Below are 23,341 nucleotides of genomic sequence, written 5' to 3' on the forward strand. Positions count from 1 at the left end.
GCTAGAAAAGACAGGTGGCTGGCATGATAGGTGGAAGGTCGGCCACGTCTGCAAGCAGATCCACTAAGCGCAAAGAGTCCCCATACCAGTCCTTGTCGATACCGCCTTGGAAGTGGATCTCATACAAGCCACATTGGCAACAGCCTGTCAAGCTCGCCCACGAACCACCTGGCTGCCATCTCCACACAACCAAGTCCGTCGCTTGCCAGCAGGTCCTGGCATCTTTCATGGCTTGCAAGCTTTTGTCGTCAAAAGCATCTGCGTCTGGCTCGCAATTCCCGCAATTTTCGTGGGAGTGTGTGTGTGTGTCTGAGCTCGTCCATAGACGCCGGGCGTCGATCTGTGCATGCGCCATGTTTTTGAAGCAACTGTATGCAGGAAGGCAGCTTATGTATCATGCAAACAGCCGGGGATGCAGACTGCATCAGTTTGAGCAACCGTCCTTTCGTAGACTCGCCCAGAATCATAGACTCGATCTGGAAAGACGGTTTCGATCAACGTTCTTTTATCCGAGAATGCTCTTCTGTCTCTTGATTGGCCATTCTTGTCGGCCCTGAAACCATGGCTTCCGTATGCACATCAGAGGTGCATAACCTATCATGCAGCGAATGAGCCGCGAATTTGGGACGTGATCCTGGGGTGGACGCCATGTCTTCGAGGCAGCGACAGTGTCTTGCTCAGAATTTGAGTCAAGCTCCTGTTCAACGAACTCGTGATTGTGGAGGTCCGTCAAAAGCAATTGTCATCAAATCCAGCCACCGCTGGTCAGCCGCTTGAAGAGGAATTTGTGGTTTTGCAAGGAATCTGTTGATCACCCGGTGAATCTGTAGCTTCAACTGTTGAAGTGCAAGCATTTCCTTCCCACTCCGGAGCGAAAGTCTTACCCGCCCATTGTCGATCTCAATCACTCCTGCGTAGAACTTGAAATCAGCTTCCCCTAACAGGAGGGCGAGCATGGCTTGCGTGATGCGTGAGGAGTGGAATGCATTCAACCTGCCATTCTTGGCCTGGGTTGCCTCCAGATAGACGAGCCAGGGCGGTGGCTTGCCTGCAATCTTGTTTATCGATGTTGGTGCAAGCTGGAGCTGTTGGTTTGTGAACACATTTCTGTACCCCTGCCCCTCCCTTTTCAGGACCTTCGGATACAATGCTACTGCTATCGTCGCAGCAATCATAGTGTCGCTGGCCAGCCCGTCATACCTGCCGGGCACCTCGAAGAACGACGAGCGAGATCTTGAGTTGCGAGCACGATGCAGTGCCGCGTTTTCCTCAGAATCGAGGGACATTAGGCCGGCTTCCGTGAGGTTGATGAGAAGCTGCACCTTTTGTTCCTCCAACTGCTGAAGCTGAAACTGGCTGAGGTGGTACTTCTGACAAAATTGCTGGCCTGTTGCGGCTTTGCTTGCTTTCTTCCATCCTACATAGGCATTGTACATCGTCAAGAAGTCCGACTCGCTCCTCGTAAAAGAAGTATAGGTCGACCCGTTAGGCGTACCTTTCTCGATGAATATCGACTTGGTTGAAAACGAGGCGATGCTGGTGATGATGGCGTCCTGTCGAATGGTTAGCATATCGTTAATACACAATTATCGTCCTTACCAAGCACTGGAACAGCACTCCAAACACCGCCATCTTGCCTAGCGCCACGTCCAGCGGTAACTTCGCTAGGAGGACGCCAAGTGGTGTCAATCGCTCTGCTGCATCTATGGCTCCTGCATCCTGCAGCTTGGCCACTGCTCTTCGAACATTCTTGCCAGATGGGGGATCAATGGCTGCTGCGAGGACTTCCTCGGCAGGTCCGAGTTTCCAGATCTTGACCCTCAAGATTGGATCTTGCAGGCTTAGCCTCAATATCTCCGGAGTAGCCTGCTCTGGCATCTTCTGTTCGAATAGGTATTTGGTGACAAGGTGAAAACAAAGGCCTTCGCGTACACGAGCAGCTCTTCCTTTGCGTTGTCTGGCAGATGCTCGAGCAATCAGCCCTTCAGTCAATCTTGAAAGCTGTCTTCTTTCATCAAATCTCATGACCTTCTCCTTGCACGTGTCGATAACTGCAGTAACATCAGGAATTGTGATCCCGGTCTCCGCGATGTTTGTGGCAATAACAATCTTCCGCATACCGACGGGCGGAACCACAAATGCCTGTTCAAGTTCTTGTGTAGAGAATGAGGAGTGAAGCATATGAATTGCCCAGCCAGAAGAGAAGGTCCGGGAGGTCACTAGCAGATTGTACAGGCGCCGAATCTCACCAATACCAGGCATGAAAATCAGTATTGCACTGCTGTATTGAACGAGTTTGGGTTTGGTGGCAATTGCATTTGTGAGCTTGACTATGAGCTCGTAGTCGATTCTCTGATTATCGTATTGAGCAAGAACTCGTCTGGTTGCAGGACTGTATTTGTCCAGAGCCGGCAGCTCGTCCTTAGCCATGTCTGGCTCATCACTGTCAGGCACCGTGTCCGCCAGAGGCTGGTCCTCATCAAGTGATCCGTTGCTGCCGGCCTGTATGCCGAGTGTCTCCTCAATGGCGTCCTCCAGAAAGCCGACTTCGACAGGAAAAGTGCGCCCAGGGATATCGAGTACCGGCGCATTGTCGAAGTAGGACGAAAACTTGCCAGCGTTGACTGTAGCACTCATAAGGACTATCTTGAGTGTTGAACGCCTCTGACGCAGACGCTTCAGAACGATGAAGAGAAGATCGAGGTCCATGGTCCGCTCGTGAACTTCATCGAGAACCAAGCAATCGAGGTGGTCCAGGTCTGGCGAATCTTGCAGCATGCGGAGGAGGACTCCAGTGGTTGCAAAGATGATGCGAGTAGTAGAACTTGTCTTGCTTTCCAGTCTTATTGCATATCCGACGAGAGATCGTGCCGTGCCTAGATCGTCCTTGCCTTCACCGAGCTCCGATGAAACTCTTCTCGCAATCGAGATAGCTGATATTCTCCGCGGCTGCGTCACCAGGATATTGAAGTCTTCGCCGTTGCTGAGATGATGTTCAAGTATATAGGATGGTACTTGAGTGGATTTACCTGCACCAGTATCTGCACAGACAATCAGGATCTGGTTGTTATCGAACGCTTGCAGTATCTCCTGCTTGTAGTTGTAGATTGGTAAATCTCTCCTTCCCTGCTGCATCTTCTCGAAGGACAAGGTCTCAGCACGTTGTGTCCAGGCACGCACCGCGGCCTCAGGGGTATGTCTAGTAAAGTGGTTACGCGCATTGTGCTTTACCGCCGCACTTTGTGGTTGGTCCTGAACTTGATCTATTGCCTTGGATGGAGTCGTGTCCGTCGTAGCTCGCATGATGCGGCGCAGATGTTGCAGCGTGTTGACATCGTCTTTGTGGGTAGCATTGGTTCGCGTTTCTTCGAGGTCTGACAAAACGTCTCTGAACACCTTCGGTAGTCGTTGAAGAAGTTTTGAGCTGACTATGCCGGCTGAGGTCAAGAGGAACAATGCCAGAGTTCCCAGATATGCTTCGCTCTGCGCGCTGTTCTTACTGGCGACACTCTGCATTTTCAGACACCAAGCTGCATGGCTCTGCTGAAACTCCACCTCGTCTGGGAGGCACGAGCGGCTGGTTTGATCCACAATTGTCCTTGACTTCCAACCAATATCGAGTCGAAGTCGCGATGAGAAGGAAGTTGTAAGCAGAGAGCGGAACTTCAAGCCATTTCGACTAATGAGGTCACTGCAGGCCTCCTCAAGCAGGCGGCGAGGGTGTAGACCTGTCCATGTCCCGAAGTCGCGCATACTTACAGCTTCATTCGCGGTCACCTCGGCTTGTGGCCCAGCTACCTCATCTTCTTCGCCGAACATGCCACCCAATATCTCCTCGGTGTCAGAAGCATCATTTGACGATTCTGCGGGCTCCATGGTCTCTTTGGTGGACCGTTCATTGCGCTTAGCCTGCTTCTTCGCATGACCAGCATCGATTTGTAGATCTTTGAGATGAGGTTCCCACCGCTGCCATGCTACATCGTTCTCAAAGAGCATGTCACGCTCAATGTTGCCTATCCGATCCTTGATCTTCTTGTGTTTGGCTTCATACTTCGCGGATCTGGCACCTGTGAACTGCTCGAGCTTGAACTTGGATGTTTGCAGATCGATCCAGCGGTGTATCAACTCATTCGGGTCGTCAAGGTCCTTGTCGTCATCAGGCACTTCGTCTGCTTCACTGAGTTCTACCTCGTTTTGTGGTGTTTGCGGCGTGTTTGACGAAGGGGAGGTATTTGCGTCATCTTTATCCTTGTCCTGCTTCTTGCCTTCGATTGCGAAATCTGTAGCATGTGTTAGCATGCTGTGACCCAGACTATCTAGGAGATTCGCTTCAGCTTCAACCTCGATTGTTGGCGTGCTCGTATGTGACGAAACCTAACATCTTAGTGTAGCTTACTATCCCTGTGGTTCAGCATAGGGACATGTGCTTACCAGTGTCTATCTCGTCAAGGACCCCTACATGAGTCTCTTCGGCCTTCATCTTGGCCGTCTCATAATCTGGCAACGTAATGCTATCTTGCGTACGTGCGTACCACATCAATGTGTCATTGAGGCCAGGAATATAGTCGTTAGCTGAATACATTCCGGCTCTACGAAATATTGAAAGAGCATGCGCAAGTGCATCATCGACAGAAGGCATCTGCAACCGCATCAGTAGTTCACGAAGCGTCCAAAGCTTGAACAGCATGTCATCTTCAGTAGCGGTCGGCGTGGGCCCTTTGGCGGGATCTTCAATAGAGCCAGGTGAAAAATCAGATAGAATCTCCTTCATGAGCTGCTCAGTGAGCCCAGTCACAGAGGCTTGATCTGCCAGCTGCCTCAATTGGCGCTTTTCGTTCTCTAACTTGGTGAACTGACGAGCAGCATCTGACTTGACGCGTGCAGCATGCGTGTCAACGAGATGGTCAAGCTCTGACTGCTCGAGATGCTGCTCAAGCTCTTCAGGGGTCATGTTCTCCACGGTCTTCTCGTCAGATGACGGTTGCTTGTCTGGACCGGCTGAGGTAGAAGAACCCATAGGCCCGCTCGACTGCTTCACTTCATCTTGTTGCGGCTTGGAAGGTGCTTCTTCCTCGACATCAGAAGAGTCCTTGGCCTTGGAAGGGAGAGAAACTGTTGCGAAGCCGCGCGCCGGGTTTGCCGCGGGCTTCTTTTTCTTTTTGCCCGCCATCAGAAGCAGCAGTCGTTCAACGGTGTCTCAATATCAAATTAGCAATGCTAGACGGAGAAGGACAGATGGTTAAGGATGGAACCTGACAAAAGTCACTAGATTTGCCAAGATTCATGCGTCGGGAGTCGTCTGTTCGACGCCAATGATACTAATTCTCCAACGTACTCATACGCTGTCTGACTACGGCTGCACTTACAAAGGGCTAGCGTAAGTCTAGTCCGTAACTATCAGAAACTTTTTTCGAGAACACCAGTTGGCGCCTTGCATTCGACATCTTCTCTCAGAGTGTTCGCCCTGCTTCACACTATTGTTATTACTGTCGGCCATGGCCCTTGCAGTCAAATCACTTGAGCAGGGCGCTGCCTTTTCTACGCCCGAACTTCTATCAGATGAACGAATTGAAGAACTGCTCAAAGAGGCCGAGACTCGACTTCGGGCAAAGGCAGGTCTCGAGCCAATATCTGCAAACGATGATGTTCTCGCTCTTGATTCTACCAATGTAGCGTCCCAGAAAAGAATTCATTTCCCCAAGCTTGAGCACAATCTCGACCGCAATTCCTACCTCAAGAACCACAACGGTATTGCGAAGGCAAGCCCAGACCTAATGGTTCCAGCAGAGCAGCGCAAGATGGCAGATGGTCTAAGAGCAGTCGCGAAGGAAAGTGACACTAACAAGAAAGTGGTACGTACACTGACCAATGCTTCATTTACCCAACATGAGGAAATCTTATCCCAAATTCTCCTTGATGCACATCAGCGCCTCATTTTGAGGTTGCCGTGCTTCCATGAGAGTCACTAAATCATAGTTACTCTGACTCAACAACTCCAAAACTCACGAAATCCCACTCTCACTTGTCAGCAAAATGCTAATACATTCTTGCGCAGAACGATCAGACCGATGCAGGTTCCGAGTGGTTCAACCTCCCAAAAACTGAACTCACGACTGCTCTCAAACGCGATCTTCAACTCATCGAAATGCGCAATGTGCTCGATCCGCACAGGCACTACAAGAAGAATAGCAGGAAGGGCAAAGTACCTACTTTCTCTCAGGTTGGCACAGTCATCGAGGGACCAACTGAGTGGTACTCTGGGCGCATCAATCGGAAAGATCGAACCAAGAACTTTGTGGAAGCGGAGATGCGGAACGAGGCACAGACTGGTCGCTTCAAGCGGAAATACGGCGAGATTCAGGACGCGAAGACGAGCGGGAAGAAGGCTCATTACAAGAAGCTCCAAGAGAAGAGAAAGAAGAGAACTTGAGAGCAAAGTTGGACTTGGTCAAACCCCAACCAGTCAGAACTGCTACCATTGTTGGCTTTTGCTGTCTACTGGACATGTTCGACGCGCAAGGACCATGCTTCCTCGTTTACAACTAAGGACGGGTGTCGCACATTGCGAGCGCGTATGCGGAGTTTGCGCAAGCACTTCATAACTCGTGGCTTAGCCCCGTGAAAGCTGTCAGCTAGTCGTCGCAACAAGTCATCCCTGTGAACATCTGCTACAGAAAAATGGTGGTTGTTACAGCGGCACGCTTCTCGCGTTGCCAATCTCGTTGGGCACACCAAATATAGGCTGTGGCTGCCTCGGTTTGTTGGGTTCGATCCTGCTGGTATTGTGATCAAGTCTTCACAGCACCGGCAGAGATATTCCCTCAGGAGCCCACGTGACAACGTTTCGGACGGCAAACCATACAAACATTTGACCTCGGCAGGTCCCGGCTTGCCACAACTCCAGATCCTTTTGTGCTTGAGAGGCATATCGAGATTCAAGCCTTCGAAGCTGCAGCTCCTTACATGTCATTTGGCGACGGACGACTTTAGCCATTCGATGGTCACGATGTCCGTGGTCAGCTAGCTTTCCACCATCGGCTCCTCATCAATTCATACCAGCGAAAATGGCAGCCCCAAAACCCGAGCAAAGTGCAGTCTATGGCAACCCCGAGATCCCGCCCGAAGAGATCAAGCATTTCTCATCAATCTCCATATCCGCTCCCACCATCAATGATCCAGCCTTCAAACCAATGTACCTTTCACGCAGCTTAACGCACAATGGACGTGGTCATACACTGATGGGTGGAACGTGGAATACCGAGCAAACGATCGCTCATCTTCTGTCTTTTTACCGTTCTGAATCTTCGACTGATAGAGCAGAAGTACGGCGCTTCTACACCTTCGGTTCAGGACTGAATGCCCATCCTGACCTGCTCCATGGTGGAGTTATAGCTTGTGTCCTGGATAGCACGATGGGCAATGTTGTTGGGCTTGCGTTTCGTGAAATGGGTGCAGATGGCGGTGCGAGTATGTTCACGGCACAGCTGAACACGAAGTACGAGAAGCCGGTGAGAACACCGGTGACTGTGATGGCGAGGGCATGGGTCAAAAGGATAGAAGATGGTGGACGGAAGGTATGGGTGGAGGGCGTGATCGAGGGTGGTGAAAAGGGAGAGCTGACTCATGCTCGAGCCGAGGGCTTGTGGATCAGGGCAAAGCCGAAGAAGGAGAAGCTGTGATCTATCGATGTTGTATCCTTGCACCAGCCGTGTGGAAGCAGGCAGGTACTCTTCGCCATGACAAGGGCTGTAAGCTGCTTCGTCTCGCAAAACGTTGAGCTCAGCTCTCGTCGCATCGCTATATTAGATGATCATTCCGGTACCAGCTAAGCTTGCAAGCAGCAAATCCCTTACAGTACATAGTTCGTTATTATGACCGAGCGACGAATCAAAAGGTCCTGCCGAAGAATAATGGCAATATCTGTGCTTCATGATTCAAATATGTCGCTGGATGAATGGATCTTCGTATTCAGAGTCAACTTCACGCTAGCAACGCCGAGGTACAAATCTCCAACTCGAAGAACAGCTTCATGATACACGATCAGCACTGAATATCATAGCTGACATACCGGCTTGTAGATTCGTATCTGTTCTTTCCCAACTCGGACATTGCGCAAAACATGATACAATCGTGCGAGGTGTGACTCGTCCCAACTCAATGAATAAAATTGCTTGAGAACGTCTGGGCCTGTCGGCAACATAATCATCGACTGAAACCACGAACACATTCATCATCAAGCTCTGCGTCCTGACTCCTGATCGAGCATATAAACAACAGGATCTCTACAGGCGCAGGAGTCTAACTTGAAGCAACTCTGTGGTCCCAGTGCATTTCAGCATTTTCCCCTCAGTCACCTCTCGACACACAGCTGAATATTGATCCCCGAACCACGGCAACTGTCTCTTCTCAAGACACCGTAACTCAACCCAGCCAGTCGCCACAAATACTCCCACCACCACAATGTCCCCAACAGTCCCCCAATCCGACACCCTCACCGCCCGCGCTCTCGATCTCCTCGCCCCCCTCCAACTCCTGCTCATGTCCCTCCTCGCCCTCCCTGGCACCCTCCTCACTCACCCCCTCCTCATCTCTCACCCCAAGTCATTCCAATCCGCCTGGTTCGGCACCCTCTGGCGTAAACTCGGCCCGCAAATGGCGCTCAGTCCAGAGCAAACACCTTACATCAGCGGGTTATTCGGTCGTGCGAAGGGAACCGTACTGGAACTCGGGCCCGGAAGTGGCGATCAGATGCGTCATTTTGTGCAGGTTGTGCAGGGGGGAGGGTTAGCAGGGTTGTCGGCGCGGAGCCCAATGCGGTGCTTCATGAGCAGTTGGGGCGGAATGCGAGGGGTATTGGGTTGGATCCAAGGAGGGGTGGATATGTTGTGCTTGAGGCGGGCGCTGAGCCGGCGAGCCTGATTCCGGCCCTGCATAGGGCGGGCCTGTATACTTCGGAGAGTGGAGATGAGGGTGTGTTCGATACAGTCATTTGTGTAAAGAGTATGTGTTCTGCGCCGCAGGATCAGATGGTGCAGATTTGCACGACGATTCAGACGCTGTTGAAGCCTGGTGGGGAGTTCTTGTTCTTTGAGCATGTGGCTAATGATCGGGACTATATCACTATGCTGTGGGCGTGGTTGCTGGGGTGGGTGTGGCCGATAGCAATGGGAAATTGCCATTTGAATGGGAGGGTTGATAAGGTCGTGGGGCAGATTGGTGGATGGGATAGTGTGGATGTGAGGAATACAAGGGAGTTCCGGGGGTGGAATGTGTTTCGATATGTGGTTGGGGTTTGTAGGAAGTGAGGACGGGAAAGGTGGAAGATGCATCGACATAGCAGTTGAGGTGCGAAATGACATGCGCATGGTTGTGGTGAGATTTGTGTCGGGTAGATGAGATGCTGGAACTCGTAAAAGATGTCAATTTTGACGGAGTGACTCGCACTGTTGGAGAACGATAAGGCGGTTGCACATAAGAACGGATATGTACGAGACGATAAGCTCTACAAGCTTGAGAAGGCGATGCAGACCGTCGTGGTAGCAGGATGAGATCAATTGCATGAACATCGAAGCACGAAAAGCATGTGGACGTGCGAGCGGTATGAGGTCTGCAGATCTCAGTGTGCGAATGAACAAGAATCTGATTCAGATCACAAAAGAATATCATGATACTCACACCTGGGCTCTGCAAGGTGGACTATGTACAGTTATCGTGTCAAGCGGACTGCGGTAGTGAGCCTATATCCAGACATGCTATTCATTTGCGATCTTCTTTCCAAACAACCATCAACCACACCTGGCCCGCCGTGCTGTGAACCTTCTTAGCTGACAGCGAAAGCGGGACCTAGAAAATGCAAACACCTCAAAGGCGAGACATTTACAGAAGCATAGCAGCAAGACCAGCGACACCAGCAAGGCCAGCAACTGCGTTGCGGCCAGCAGCACCGGTGTAGGTGGCAATTGGCTGCTTAGCAGTAGCATCAGGTGTTTGCTTGGCAGCGCCAGCGCCAGTGCCAGTAGCGGCACCAGTACCGGCAGCAACTGGGGTCTTGGCGAGAGTCGAAGCGGTTGGCATAGCTGAGGAGCTCCATGCAGCCCAGGTTGAGCTGGCATCGGCGCTTGAGGCGTCAACTGGCTTGCTTGAGGCATCAACTGGCTTGCTTGAAGCGATTCCAGTGGCGGTCTCAGAGCAAGATGTGGAGGTCTTGGTCCAGACTGGGACGGAGATGGTGCATGGGCAGTCAGTGACTGTGAGGGTTGTCGACGCGGAGACGGTGTAGGTCTTGCCGGCGTGAACGATCTCAGTGGCGTGGGGGACGTAGGTTGTGATTGCGGACACAACGGTTGTGGTCCAGGAGTCGGGAGCGGCGCTTTCGGTGGTCCACTCAGACCAGTCGTAGCTCTTGGATGAGCTGCTCGAGGTGATGTGGCTGGAGCTGGCGGAGGTGGTCTTGGAGACCGAGGTGGATGAGGAAACCCACTCAGACCAGGTTCCGGTGGCGGAGGGGGAGGAAGAGGAAGCGGACGAGGTCTTCTTGGCAGATGTGGCGCTGCTCGAGGCAGTGCTTGAGACGGAGCTCGAGGTAGCCCACTCAGACCAGGTTGGGTCGACAGAGGAAGAAGAGGAGGTCTTCACGGCCGGGGTGCTGGTGGTGGTGCTCGAGGAGGTCCATGACTCCCAGCCCTCTGCGGAGACGAGGCCTGCAATGGCGCCGACGGTTGCGATTGAGAACTTCATTTTGATTGAGTTAGAAGTTTTGAATTAGGTAATTCGTAAGGTTCGGGTATTGGTTTTGGATTTGTTGTAAAAGAGTGAATGCGTGCCGAGGCAACGAGTTGGTAATTGTCCTAAAGAGTGACTATGAGCTTGACTACTGAAGCGTGCTGAAGAGAAGAAAGAAAACGAGCGACAGGAAGGCAAGGCCAAAAGTGATATATTGATAGCTGGGAGATTGCAAACAAGCATAAACTCGAAGCCGTCGTTGGTGATCCCGGTGAGTGGGTTCTTGTGTCAGGGGTTAGCAATTAGTCAAAGGCCAATTATGGCGAGACCTGGCTCTCTGTCTTACTCCAAGAAGTAAGGTTCGCGCGGCTTTCGGCATACGAAAATGCTCCCATTGAGTGTACAACAGCCACCGGAGATTGTGGTATCGCTCTCCTGGTCAAACAAGACGCTGTCAACACCGCTTGTGGTGGTGATGGGTTCAGGCAAATTGCTGGTCGTCATTTTGCCTGCGCTTCTCGATTCTTGAAAATGCGCGGCCCCTTCGACGTGCCATCGCCGCGCCAGGCGATCATGCTCGTCCAAGACATGCGAGATGAGCTGTGAGAGAGGCTCGTGGAGGGTGTTCCAAGAATCCATCGTTGACCTCCCGCGCTTCCATTCATGAACGTGCTGGGTACTCATATCTGCGCCAGGTTTCGTTCCCACAGTGAACACAGAACCAGTGCAGCTACTCGTACCTGTCCTCGTGCGACGTTCCTTGCATGTTCTGTTATACAGCATGATCGAAAGTGCATCCCGCAGAATTTACCTTGCAAGATTTCGAGATCACCTGATGCTGAACTGCCAGATCTGAACAGACCGAACGGAGTGAAGGTTGCTGTCAGCCCCAATGACCTGCTCACAACACAAACGCGACTCAAGAGTGACAGACTTCTGCAGAAAAGGAGGAAAAGATGATGCTTGACTGCAAACAAGTGACCTTTCACTTTTGTACAGACAATGGCCGACTTCTGGCATTGGATACTTGCGCGGCATGTATTATCGTCCCTGTTGCCATCGTGCAGCAGAAGTCCATCGGCGAAGTGTGATACGAGAATAGGAAGATGACCACAGCAGATACCTCCGTGGACCGTCTGTTTCTTTGGCATAGTTGACTTAGTCCGGTCATGTGTCGAGTCGCGTCTTTTTTTGCCAGCATGCTCGGTTCCAACGAGGGCTACACAAGGGCAAAAGCGTCGTCAAGTCTTGGTCGGATCAAGTGTACTGTGGAAAGAAAGCAGAAAGCATGTAAGTTTGAAAGACGTTGACCTATAGTGGCGTACGTGAAGAGCATTGAACAACAGCGGTGGTCCCAGATCTTGCCTGATCTGAGCGTTTGCCTTGCGCTTAGCGCCAACGAAGTCTCGGAGTAGGTACATCTTACCTTAGTACTGAGGAAGTCGTAGCATGTGATGCCGTCGAAGCGTGGCGCCTGCCTCAAACGCGTCGAGAACGAACGCGTACCTGCTCAAGGAAGATGGTGTTGTTCAACACTTTGATCAGTGTACCCCGCCAGCCTCACAAGCACTACTACTGACTTCACAACTTCATGCAAACGATAATCTGAGCCGCTTACATGTAATAGCTGCTTCCAAGACTCCCTGGTACCTCATCTTGTTCGTCTTCATCCACAATTTTCTCAACACTTCTACAACCAAACCCATCATATCCATCATGGTGTCCTCCACGAGAAAGCAGCCCGAAAGAGCTGCACGTACAGCTAAGAAGCCAATACAAGAGGTCGAGCTTCCAGAATTGCCAGAAAAGAAGAGGGTAAAGACTGGAGACCTCTTCAAGGACACGCAGCCAGATGACACCGATGTCGAACCCGAAAGTGAAGAGATCTCGGACTATGAAAAGCCCAGAAAACGCGCCAGCAGCACCAAAACCAAACCTAAAGCAAAGTCACCGACAAAGAAGCCGAGACGTACACGACAGCCTTCGCCAGAAATACCTGTTGTCCCTGATATGTCTGATATGGAGGATGAGGAGGACCGAGACGACGACCTACGTATGTTTGATCAGAGGAGAAAGACGAGACCTGCAGACGTCAAAGCAACAGTCCTCCCCAAGGTCCTGCGACTCGAAGTCCGTACCGCCCCAACCACGATCAACATCAACATCTCAGATCTCCTTTCCAGAAACTCCCAGAAGGATGCCAGCAATCTCGATGAGGCTCTCGATGGTACTACTCTGATGTCGAATGACGACGTAGGCCATGATCCGGCAGCAAAGGACTTGGTGTCAATGAGACTGAATCCAGAATATGCTTCCTTCCTCGAATTAGAGCCAGAACTTCGCAATAGGATCTACAGAGATGTACTAAAGACCGACCACGTGGTGAAGTTCAACCCAAAGCCTCGCCTCGCTCGAACCGCCGCACTCCTCCGAACATGTCATCAAATTCATGAGGAAGCTAGAGGAATCCTCTACGGGGAGAACGCCTTTCACTTCGACCGAACAGAAAAGTCTCGGGGTCAATATTGGGATGAAGAGTGGAAAGAGGTAGGATACAAAGATGTCCGACGCTTTCTCGAATCAATCGGCCCGGACAATATTGCCAGAATGAGGTTCTTATCGTTGAGACTCAGCGATGCCGCACCATTGTTCACACCCAAGATGGACGCTGTCGAGCGGAGGTACCAAAATGACCCAATTCTGCACCATGTTCTAAGACTCATCGGCAACTCTGGCGTCCTCCTCGAGAAGTTTGCGGTGTCTTTCAACGGACGGGCTGAAGTCACACATTCCGATGTCGCTTTCATCCGAGCACTTACCACCATCAAGTGCAGAAAGCTTATCAAATCGTGCAAATGGGGTCACTCTAAGATCTCCTACTGGCTGTTCAATGAACTCGAAGATTTTATGAAAGCACCTCAGTTGGTAGACGTGGATGAGAAGAGGAGGAAGGTTCCACAGATGGAACACGAGACTACTGGTAGGTTGTTTTCTAACCGGTGGCGCTGCGACGAGTGAGGCTGATTTTGGACTCCAGGGGGGCGCCATTTATGCCCATGAGCGAAACGCTGTCTAGTGCGATCATAATAAAGCGACCCAGCCGACGAAGAAGCAATCAACACTTATACAATAGATTCACGAATGCAAAGGGCAATGGCTGGTATGAATTGCAGGCCATACATTGTATGTATTAAGGTTATCATAGGCGTACAGCATGTTCCGAGAGACATATTCTCTTTGTCGATATTGCAATATTCATTGGTACAGCTCATGCCACCAATACTGTGTGTATGATATTCAAGACATCAGCGCACGGTAGGCTAGTATGAAGACACTAACTCCAACTGCTCGTGAAGCCAGAAGAACGCTCGAATAGGCAAGAACAGACGGGAAGCAGCGCTCACAGCTTAGCTTTCAGATCACCGCCATCCTTCAAGCCCTTCTCTTTGAAGAACTGTTTCACTCGCTCTCGAGCAACCTCCACGACAGCCTTGTCCTCGACCGTCGGCGGTATATTGACTTCCTTATCAAAATTGCCTTCTACACCGTGCTCTACCAATTCTCTTAGTACCCTTCGCAAAGTCTTGCCGGACCTCGTCTTCGGTATCATGCCTCTTCCCTGGATCATGCCACCCAAGGATGCAATGGCCCCAATCTGGTTCCGCACCTGCTTATTGACGTCGTTGAAGAGCTCTTTCGCTGGAGTTGCTGGCATATCGCCTGAAGCTGAATTCGCAGGCTCAACAAAAGCAAACGGCAGATGGCCTTTCATCGGATCAGGAATGCCAATCACACATGCTGCGGCGACTCCCTCGGAGGACAAGATGGCTTGCTCGATGGCACCTATCACAATGTTAGCACGCGTTCAAATGACAAACAAGTGCACTCTTACCTGTACTGAAACGATGAGCAGCCACATTGATGATATCGTCACTTCGACTCATGACATGAACATAACCATCCTCGTCAATCATACCAGCATCTCCGGTATCCATCCACTTCCCATCAAACCGCTTCAAGTACCCCTTGTAAAACCTGGCGTCATCCTTGAACAGCGTCGTGAAGCCACTGGGACCATATGGCAGTGAAAGCACAATATTGCCCATCTCACCCCGCTTGACCTCATTCCCTTCATCGTCCACAATTCTCGCATCAAATCCAGGCATCGACTTCCCAGCACTGCCAGGCTTGATGGCCAACGCCTTGTGCTCGTCACTCGAACTATGGTCATGTCCCACCGAAGGCCTAAGCGCAATGCCAGTCATGGGCGAACCCGACTCACTCGACCACCAATGATCAATCACTTGCGCCCCAGGTTTGGCATATTGCGATATCAGCTCTTGATAATGATTCACAATACTCGGCTCACTTCTCTCACCAGCCAAAAACAGACCCCTCAAATTCTTCAGCCCACCCCTCTCACCAACCTCCTTGAACAACTTGTCCCCTTGATCCTCCTTCCGTATCGCCCTGAGTGCTGTCGGCGCCGTGAACAACGTCGTAATTTTATGCTCTTCCACCATCCTCCAGAACTTTCCCGCATCCGGCGTCCCAATTGGCTTCCCCTCAAACAACACCGTTGTCGCTCCCGCAAGCAAAGGCGCATAAACAATATAACTATGTCCCACAACCCACCCAATATCACTCCCCGTAAAAATCACATCTCCCGGCCCCTTAACATCAAACAAATACTTAATACTCAAATTCAACCCCACCGCATGTCCACCCGCCTCCCTCAACACACCCTTCGGCAACCCCGTCGTCCCACTCGTATAAATAACATACACCCCTTCCGTACTCTTCACAGCCACCGGCTCCCGCACCCTCAACCCTCTATTCCTCGCACTCTTAACCAACCTCTGCCAATTCCTCTGTCCCTTATCCTTCTCAACCGGATCCCACCTCTTCACATCCCTCTGCCAAATCAGTACCTTGCCCACCTTATATTTCGCAGTCTCAACCGCGCCCTCCACAAAAGGCCGGTAATCCATGGGCCCTTTACCACCCTCAATTCCACAGCTCGCCGTCATAATGACCCTTGGCCTCGCTGCGTCAATTCTCTGCGCTAGACTCTGGGCCGCGAAACCACCGAATACGACTGCGTGCATCGCGCCCAGATGCAACGTAGCCAGCATAGCGAAGATAGCCGCGGGGATCATGGGCATGTATATCAGCACGACATCGCCCTTCTTCACCCCCTCTTCTCTCAACACACCAGCGAGAATCTCAACCTCCTCTTTCAGTTGATTGTACGTATACGTCTCTTTACTGTTAGACACGGGACTATCCCAGATCATCGCCAGTTTATCGCCGTTCCCGGCCTCAACATGTCGGTGAATACAGTTGTATGTTGTGGAGATCTCGCCGTCGGGGAACCAGGACCAGTGGGGGTGTTTCGTGCCATCGGGGAGGGTCTTGGTTTGCGTGCTGAGGACGCGCGTGTAGGGTTTTGACCAGGTTAGTTGTTTGGCGTGGTGGTCCCAGAAGGCGTCGCGGTCTTGGAGGGATTTGGATTGGACGGAGTCTTGGATTGTGTTGTTTGGGGGTGGCATTTTTGGGATTTGTTGGTGGAGGGGGGTGGGATCGGGTGTGGGTGGTGGGGAGGTTGTTGTAGAGGATGAGGATGGTCGTGTGAGGTAATTGCTCGTATGGAAGGTTCCGAGGGTTTGTAGTCGAGGTCGTAAGCTGCGCAAAAGTGGTGAGAGTAAGGAGAGGGGTCTTGTCATATATCGAAGTCAAATAGCACGTTGGCTTCGGACGAAGCTCGCTTGTAGCACTCGATGCGCGTCACGAAGATGAAGAGGCAGTGGGTATGAAGGTTCCTGTGAATTGTATGGAGCTTGTGGAACTGCCTTTCACGCAGAGAAGAGCACCTCACAAGCAGATTTCAACATTGCCCTTTGAGCGCAGACTGTGATGCACGCCTAGCCTCGCTGTTCTCAAGCTCGAATTCGGACCAACGGGGGGGCGCCTGGGAAGCTTTTGGAAGCTGCATCATAAAGTCCGGGGAAGTGGAGAAGAACTTGAAGAGCTTCCGAGGCACGGTTTTGTCGATCCTAGTTATGCCAAGCATTGAAAGTGATGAATTTGAGCTTGCCAGCATCGACGGCATGACTCCCGCTGCTAGGCAGGAAGCTTTGGAAGCACAGACCTCCATAAGGCAAGCTGTAAAATAGTTTCAATAGCACGATCGATTATGAATCTGCTGAGCCTCCACCAATATATAGACGCCACCAAAGACCTGTATGCCATTCTCCTCACAGACTCTCCTTCAACCAAGGCTCTGAAAACGTCCCAACCCACTCCTCAACCTCCCTCTTCATGACAAGTATCTCAGGCACATCGCTTCCATCCTTCAAATGCTCCAAGAAAGCCTTTACAGTTCCAGGGTTCTTCACGCCCTTCTCCTCAGCCGCCTGCCTCGCCTTTTTGTCCTCTTTCACTGTAATACTCACAGCCCGGTCCACAATCTCCGCGACACGTTGGAAGTCAGCTGTCCCAAATCCCCTCGTCGTCATCGCCGGTGTCCCCATCCTCAACCCACCCGGCTTCAGCGCAGACTTGTCACCTGGCACTGTATTCTTGTTACTCGCAACACCACACAGTTCCAATACCCTCTCCACACGTGCACCATCCACACCCTTGCTCTTCAGATCAACCAGCACAAGATGATTGTCCGTCCCACCACTCACAATGTTATACCCCAAACCACTGGTATCGTGCCCACTCCCTAGTCTTCCAGCCAAAGCCTTGGCATTCCCCAGCACCTGCCCCTGATACTCCTTGAACTCCTTGGTCTGAGCCTGCTTCAGTGCCACAGCCAACGCCGTGATCGTGTGGTTGTGCGGTCCGCCCTGATGACCCGGGAACACAGACGCATTGATCGGCCCTTCCAAATCATACATCACCTTCTCGCCCTTCTTGGTTGTCTTCCTTACACCCTTTCGGTAGAAGATCATGGCTCCTCGAGGGCCACGGAGAGATTTGTGCGTCGTTGTGGTTACGATGTCTGAGTGGGGGAAGGGTGAGGGGATGACGTCGCCTGCTACGAGACCGGAGATGTGAGCCATATCTGATAGCAGATAGGCGCCGACATCGTTCGCGATTTGCCGCATGCGATCGTAGTCGATTAGGCGGGAGTAGGCTGATGTGCCGGCTATGATGATCTTGGGGCGGTAGAGTTGAGCGAGCTTGGCAAGACCATCGTAGTCGATTAGACCTGTTGATTCGTCGAGGCGGTAAGGCAGAGTCTCAAAGTACTTTGAGATCATCGAGATTTTCTTGGTGGGCGTCTGATAGCCATGGGAGAGATGGCCGCCATGAGGGAGATCTAGACCCATGATACGGTCATGAGACTGAAGGATAGCTGAGTAGGCGTAGAGATTGGCTGGGGAGCCAGATAGTGGTTGAACGTTGACGCCCCATTCTTCAGGATTCAGACGGAATGTTTCTAGGGCACGTTTCTGACAGAGTGATTCTGCTTGGTCAATGAATTCGTTCCCGCCGTAATACCGTGCTCCTGGGTATCCCTCCGAGTATTTGTCTGTGGCCGTTAGTGGTTGCCATACCGAGTGAGCAGCATGACCTACTCTGCATAACACTGCCAAGAGCTTCAAGGACTGATAATGAAGTGAAGTTCTCGGATGGTATCAGGTTGATGAAGTGCCGCTGCCTTTGCTTTTCATGCTGAAGTATGTTGAAGATTTCTGGATCTATGTCCTTGAGGTCAGAGCCCAGCAGTTTTGTCTGAGCAGAATTGGCTCTACGCGATACACTTGTCGATAAGCATCTTGAGCATAGTTCTGACTTCAGTGTTCGTGGTCTTGAAGCTTGCCGTATCGAGGGGAGCAGCTGACGACTGGCGATGTTGGTTGCCATCGTGGAAAAGTTCTGAAGTATCAATTCCAGACAAGTCTGCTTCCTACTAGTTCAGGTCAAATGATGAGCTGTCGCTCGACGTTCGACTAACAGTCTGGTCGATGTGAGAATGTCAGAGCTTCTGCTGATCTATCTTGATCCTCTCCAACACCGCTAACACCACTGACACGCCCTCTGAGTAGTCACTTCCTTACCCAACGAAGCAAAGAAGTCCGTCGACCATCTCGCCACGTCCACGCCGATAATCGCTTAGCTGCGCTCGCTGCGGAGTCCTTGACCGCCAAGCTAACGCGCAGCAACACAGCAACAAAAACTGCTTGTGAAACTACGGCGGGCGCCGTACCTGATTGGAGGATCGCGTTCTCATGGTATATAATGAGCTTCTTCCGTCCGCTCCGATCTTGACTTCCTAGTACAACTAAACTGCGCGTGAGGAGAGCTACTACTATCGACTGTCTCAGCACCCGCGCTTTGGCTTCGGCCAGAGGTCTGTGGGCGATGTTGACGTGTCTCGGGCCCAAATCACCACATTAGGGACAACCTGAATCTACTGATGCAAATATGTTGTTAAACCTGCTCTGCGACCAATTCATCTACAACTAGAATACTCTCATCATTTCTTCGCATTCGCTATGTGGCCGATAGCACGTTATGATCAGGACGAGTCAGGAAACTGTAGTCAGAAACAGGCGAAGAAGCAATATTTTACGATGGTAATGTTCAGCTTAATTGTCTATACACATCAGTCTGCATACTTTTAATCACCATCTTCATCCGTCCCCAGCTCCGCCTCTAGCCAGCCTGCATCGCCTTCCTCTTCTCCTCCATTTTATCATATTCAGCCTGATCTACGTAATTCCTGTTCAGCCAGCACATCACGCGCCACAGCTGTGTCAGAAACTCCCTTCGTGCCTGAACATCGAACATATCGTACCAGATACTTCTCTGGACATAAAGCACATCTCTCCTCAATCCCTCCTCCCCCTCTTCTGGTGATACTGGCCTTCCACTCTCAACCCAAGCAAGATAATCAGGATGCACCTTCATCCTCTGTAACGCAACATGATGATTGACACTCGAGATCATGTAGATATCATCGAACTCTGATGTGTCGCGCTTACCAATGTGCTTGTAAATGATCTTGTCATCCCACATCGGCGTATTGGGCTTCAACCTCTGCCAGTCCTGATACCACTTCTTCTTGAATGGGGGCACGTACATCAGTTTTCTACCATCCCTCACTTCCTCTTCTTTGCCAGGCGGTCGATCGAGACTTCGCAATTTCTTCTTGCGAGGTCCCGATAGTGGCTCACCTGGTATATTTAGGAGTGAAGGTGCGTTGTTCGCCATCAAGTCGTCAACGCCAATCTGCGAAGATTTGAGCGGCTCCTTCCCGTTCTTGCCTCGTTCTTTCTCTTCTGCTTCACGCCGACGTTTCTCTTCTTGGAGCTTGTATTCATCCGGACTCCAGCTTGGGTCTTCATCTTCGTAGACCTCGCTCGCTAGTTGGCCCCATTTGAGTGGTCCGCCACCGAATCTTTTCTCGGTGACCCACCACTTGTCTGCGCCTGAATACGAGTCTTTGCTTTTCCCTTCTCGTGCTCTTTGAGCCGCCAGAATAAGCATGCACCCAACATCTCGAAACAGGTCGAAGCGTTCACCTACGAAAGCGGGCCCAGATTGTGGTCCCTTCGGCGTTGCTGGCTTCGGTGTGGTCTGACCTGTTGCCTCCATAGTGGTGCCACCGAGTAATGATTCCGCAGAGGCAACCCGCGGATTCTGCTTGAAGTGCACCTCTTCTCGGCAATGAGCTGCCATCAGCGGTCCTTCCACCATCCTTGCACGAGCAAGTTTGCTATCCTTGGGTATCCGTGCGATACCGAAATGGTACTGTACACTTTGTACCTTGACTCCTCTGAAGATGAGTTTCTCGCGAGGTGCTGGTATCGGCTCGTGGTCTCGACATTGGAATTTGTGCGTTACCATTTTCAGTAAATTCTTTACCATTGCTACGCGAGTACCAGGGTTGAGTTGTTCGCCGTTGCCGAAGCGGTAGCCTTTGTAGACTTCTTTCGTTTTCGTAGGCTCGGTTCCGTTGGTCTTTGGAGCCGAGGAATCTACATCGGGCATCTCTACATCTGTGTCGCTTGTCCCATCGACATTGAGCCCGCTCGGCTCGGCACGACCTTTGGTTGTCTTCGCTGTAGCTGCCCTCGAGATATCCTTGTCAGCAGAAACGTGGTAGTATTGGTCCAAGCTGTTGTCCCAGTATCGAGCCATGTCTTCGAGGCTACCAAAGAAGTTTCGAGCATAGGCGAGTCTAGGTTTGGTATGTCCTGGGAGAGGCTCCATTCTAAGAACCTCTCTGAAAGCATCCTCATTTGTGGCTGATATTTCAGTGAGCATAGCATCTAGGTCTCCTTCGAACAGGTAGGGCCGCTCGGAGAATTGTTCATCAGGGAATAATTGGGAAGGATCGACATCATATTCAAATTTGAGGTTGAGCCGTGATAGTTCTGCATCGGAAATCTCTGTGAAAGACCTAATGTGGCATATCTTGTCTCGAACAGAGCTCGACGAGGCCGCGTCGAGGGGTCCAGGTTGGAACTGTGGTGCATAGTCTGGGAATTCGGGAGGTATTGGTCGGCTTGGTGGTTCTCGCTCTCTAGTCGTGTGGTCATCAGCGCCAGCTATCTAACCATTAGCCTTTGCCTTGAATCTACCTTATATCTGCCACATCGTTGGGGACGGTCTCAGATCCTAGACGCTGTAATGATGCTTCAAACGTCGTAGTTACTGGTCAAGGCTAGCACGGCACAACACCTCATGACTGGTCACGCTGCTATGAAAAGGATACAGTGATGGCTTTGGTGGAACTTTTGGAGGATTTGACTTACCTATGCCTCCCGCCCATAAAGTTCCGCCGAACATGTTGAGTTGGCTTCCTGGAGCGGGGATGTCACCGATCAGCCGACGGACGGACAGTGTGCTGAGGATGCGACGGGCCTGGTGTGTCACACGATAGGGTGGACAGTAATCTTCTTGCGTGTATCATCCAGATCATGAAATCGCTTCTCGGACTTGCATCAGTGATGATTCTACAAGTGATGAGATGTGAGTTAGAACAAACAATTGAACGTAGCCAGCTGCTTGCCGATTGCTGTCTATTGACAAGGATCTGCAATTGATCTGAATGATACCCAAGACGTAATACCATGCTTGCATCGAAACATTGTCAAAAAATATGCTGCAAGATGCTCTTTCTGGTTCAACATCTCTAGTGCGTGTACTGGCAAGAGTCCGGCAGTATTTAGCAAGTTAGATATGCAGCTAAAGAGGCGGGCACAACCGTGAGCCACCCGCCTATGCATGGCATCGATAAGATGTTACATGATACAGCTGCTGAGAAGGAGCAGCAAAGTCTAAAGCTCTACCAAGCAAGCTGAGATGCAAGAGAAAGACAGAAGGATTGTCATTCGAACTGTTCATTTAGCTTGAAAGTAAGCTTCAACACAACGCCACCTTCAAGCAATGTGCGCGGGAAAATGCTATCGTCAACTCGTGCAAGATGGTATATTTCTTGCTTCGACCTGCCTGGCATCGTGATACCAAGCACATCAAGCATGCGATGTTCCGGCATCCGGGGTGCTGATCCCACGGAGCACCACATCAGGTTCGAATACTGATGCTGCATGTTCATCATGCGTCGAACTCGTGGACATCGTGTCTCCAACCTCGGCCTTCTACATCTCTCTGCGCCACGCTTATGTCTCCTTGAGCTCAGCAGTCTCCTCCTCACCAGTGAGAGCGTTGGCCTTGGCGGTCTTTCGTTCGATTCTTCTCTCACGGGCAGCCTTGACCTTGGCACGTTTGGCGTCCATCTCATCCTTGAGTGTCTTCTCACGCTGCTTCTCGGCCTTGGCCTTGTGGATCTAGAGCACGTTAGCATCCTCTTCATGTCTCTGGGTGATGACGGCCATACGTGTTCAACGAGAGCTCTCTTGTGCTTGAAGGTGTTACCCTTAGACTCTTGGTACAGCTCATGGTAAAGGTGCTTGTCGATCTTGCCAGCAGCTCGGTACTTGACAAGAAGGCGTCGGAGGACTCGTAGTCTTCTCATCCAGAGCACTTGACTGTTATGCCTGTCAGTGTGCCGTTCCTCCAATCAGATGATATGTCTTTCGTACCTTGGCATTCTGGCATCAGCCGTACCCTTCCTCTTACCAAAACCTCTGTGTCTGCCGATTCTTCGTGCCTGATTCAGTCTTCGGGCTCGGGATCGCGAGTGCATGGCAACTGGCTTTCGGATGATGAGGCCATCGCTGACCAGCTTTCGTACGGTCTGTCGGGAGTTTGCATTCTGGATTTCGCTGCTCTCGGAGGGGTCGAGCCAGATCTTGCGCTTACCACAGCCGATGACTGAGGCAGCCAGACGCTTTTGGGTTCGTAGGTTGACCCTATATGAACAACCGAGTTAGCCATCTGATGAGGGGTTCGCCATTTGACAATCGATTTCCGTCCGACTTCATCGAGAGAGATCGCGAAAACGGGCTGTTGGAATACGGTGGTACAGCTGGGCAATTGAGCATGGTGTCGACTTACATATTGGCGGCGTCGTGGTTGTCGGATGGTGTCTTCAGATCAAGTGCGGTCGACAAAAGTCATGATCGCACTTTCTCTGTAGCGCCAAGGCCGAGCTTCGTCATGTGACACAGACTTCCATACAGGCGCAATAGTAAGG

At 51.3% G+C, this 23,341-nt stretch overlaps 8 protein-coding genes across 8 annotated transcripts; 3 read left to right on the forward strand and 5 right to left on the reverse strand.

The window, feature by feature from the left end:
• Positions 1-701: 701 nt before the first annotated feature.
• Positions 702-5,170, reverse strand: PMZ80_006139 (uncharacterized protein; the record flags this gene model as incomplete). The annotated part of the gene is made up of 3 exons (XM_064874552.1): positions 702-1,553; positions 1,600-4,280; positions 4,432-5,170. 3 exons carry the CDS (start codon positions 5,168-5,170, stop codon positions 702-704), a joined length of 4,272 nt encoding a protein of 1,423 aa, XP_064730274.1.
• Positions 5,171-5,495: 325 nt separating this feature from the next.
• On the forward strand, positions 5,496-6,430 carry fcf2 (dTDP-fucopyranose mutase; the record flags this gene model as incomplete). The annotated part of the gene is made up of 2 exons (XM_064874553.1): positions 5,496-5,852; positions 6,056-6,430. 2 exons carry the CDS (start codon positions 5,496-5,498, stop codon positions 6,428-6,430), a joined length of 732 nt encoding a protein of 243 aa, XP_064730275.1.
• Positions 6,431-7,064: 634 nt separating this feature from the next.
• PMZ80_006141 (uncharacterized protein) lies at positions 7,065-7,679 on the forward strand (the record flags this gene model as incomplete). Its single annotated transcript, XM_064874554.1, has 1 exon — positions 7,065-7,679. The coding sequence occupies one exon, from the start codon at positions 7,065-7,067 to the stop codon at positions 7,677-7,679; it is 615 nt and encodes a 204-aa protein (XP_064730276.1).
• Positions 7,680-9,876: 2,197 nt separating this feature from the next.
• Positions 9,877-10,737, reverse strand: PMZ80_006142 (uncharacterized protein; the record flags this gene model as incomplete). The annotated part of the gene is made up of 1 exon (XM_064874555.1): positions 9,877-10,737. One exon carries the CDS (start codon positions 10,735-10,737, stop codon positions 9,877-9,879), a length of 861 nt encoding a protein of 286 aa, XP_064730277.1.
• A 1,701-nt stretch (positions 10,738-12,438) lies between these two features.
• On the forward strand, positions 12,439-13,740 carry PMZ80_006143 (uncharacterized protein; the record flags this gene model as incomplete). The annotated part of the gene is made up of 1 exon (XM_064874556.1): positions 12,439-13,740. One exon carries the CDS (start codon positions 12,439-12,441, stop codon positions 13,738-13,740), a length of 1,302 nt encoding a protein of 433 aa, XP_064730278.1.
• Positions 13,741-14,122: 382 nt separating this feature from the next.
• On the reverse strand, positions 14,123-16,274 carry PMZ80_006144 (uncharacterized protein; the record flags this gene model as incomplete). The annotated part of the gene is made up of 2 exons (XM_064874557.1): positions 14,123-14,565; positions 14,615-16,274. 2 exons carry the CDS (start codon positions 16,272-16,274, stop codon positions 14,123-14,125), a joined length of 2,103 nt encoding a protein of 700 aa, XP_064730279.1.
• Positions 16,275-16,979: 705 nt separating this feature from the next.
• CBS2 (Cytochrome B translational activator protein cbs2) lies at positions 16,980-18,600 on the reverse strand (the record flags this gene model as incomplete). The annotated part of the gene is made up of 2 exons (XM_064874558.1): positions 16,980-18,265; positions 18,312-18,600. 2 exons carry the CDS (start codon positions 18,598-18,600, stop codon positions 16,980-16,982), a joined length of 1,575 nt encoding a protein of 524 aa, XP_064730280.1.
• Positions 18,601-19,392: 792 nt separating this feature from the next.
• PMZ80_006146 (uncharacterized protein) lies at positions 19,393-21,531 on the reverse strand (the record flags this gene model as incomplete). Its single annotated transcript, XM_064874559.1, has 2 exons — positions 19,393-21,290; positions 21,498-21,531. 2 exons carry the CDS (start codon positions 21,529-21,531, stop codon positions 19,393-19,395), a joined length of 1,932 nt encoding a protein of 643 aa, XP_064730281.1.
• Between the last annotated feature and the right edge of the window lie 1,810 nt (positions 21,532-23,341).

Source organism: Knufia obscura (genome assembly GCF_036327395.1).
Source record: "Knufia obscura strain CCFEE 5817 isolate CBS 148926 chromosome Unknown scaffold_6, whole genome shotgun sequence".
Classification (NCBI taxonomy): Eukaryota; Fungi; Ascomycota; class Eurotiomycetes; order Chaetothyriales; family Trichomeriaceae; genus Knufia; species Knufia obscura.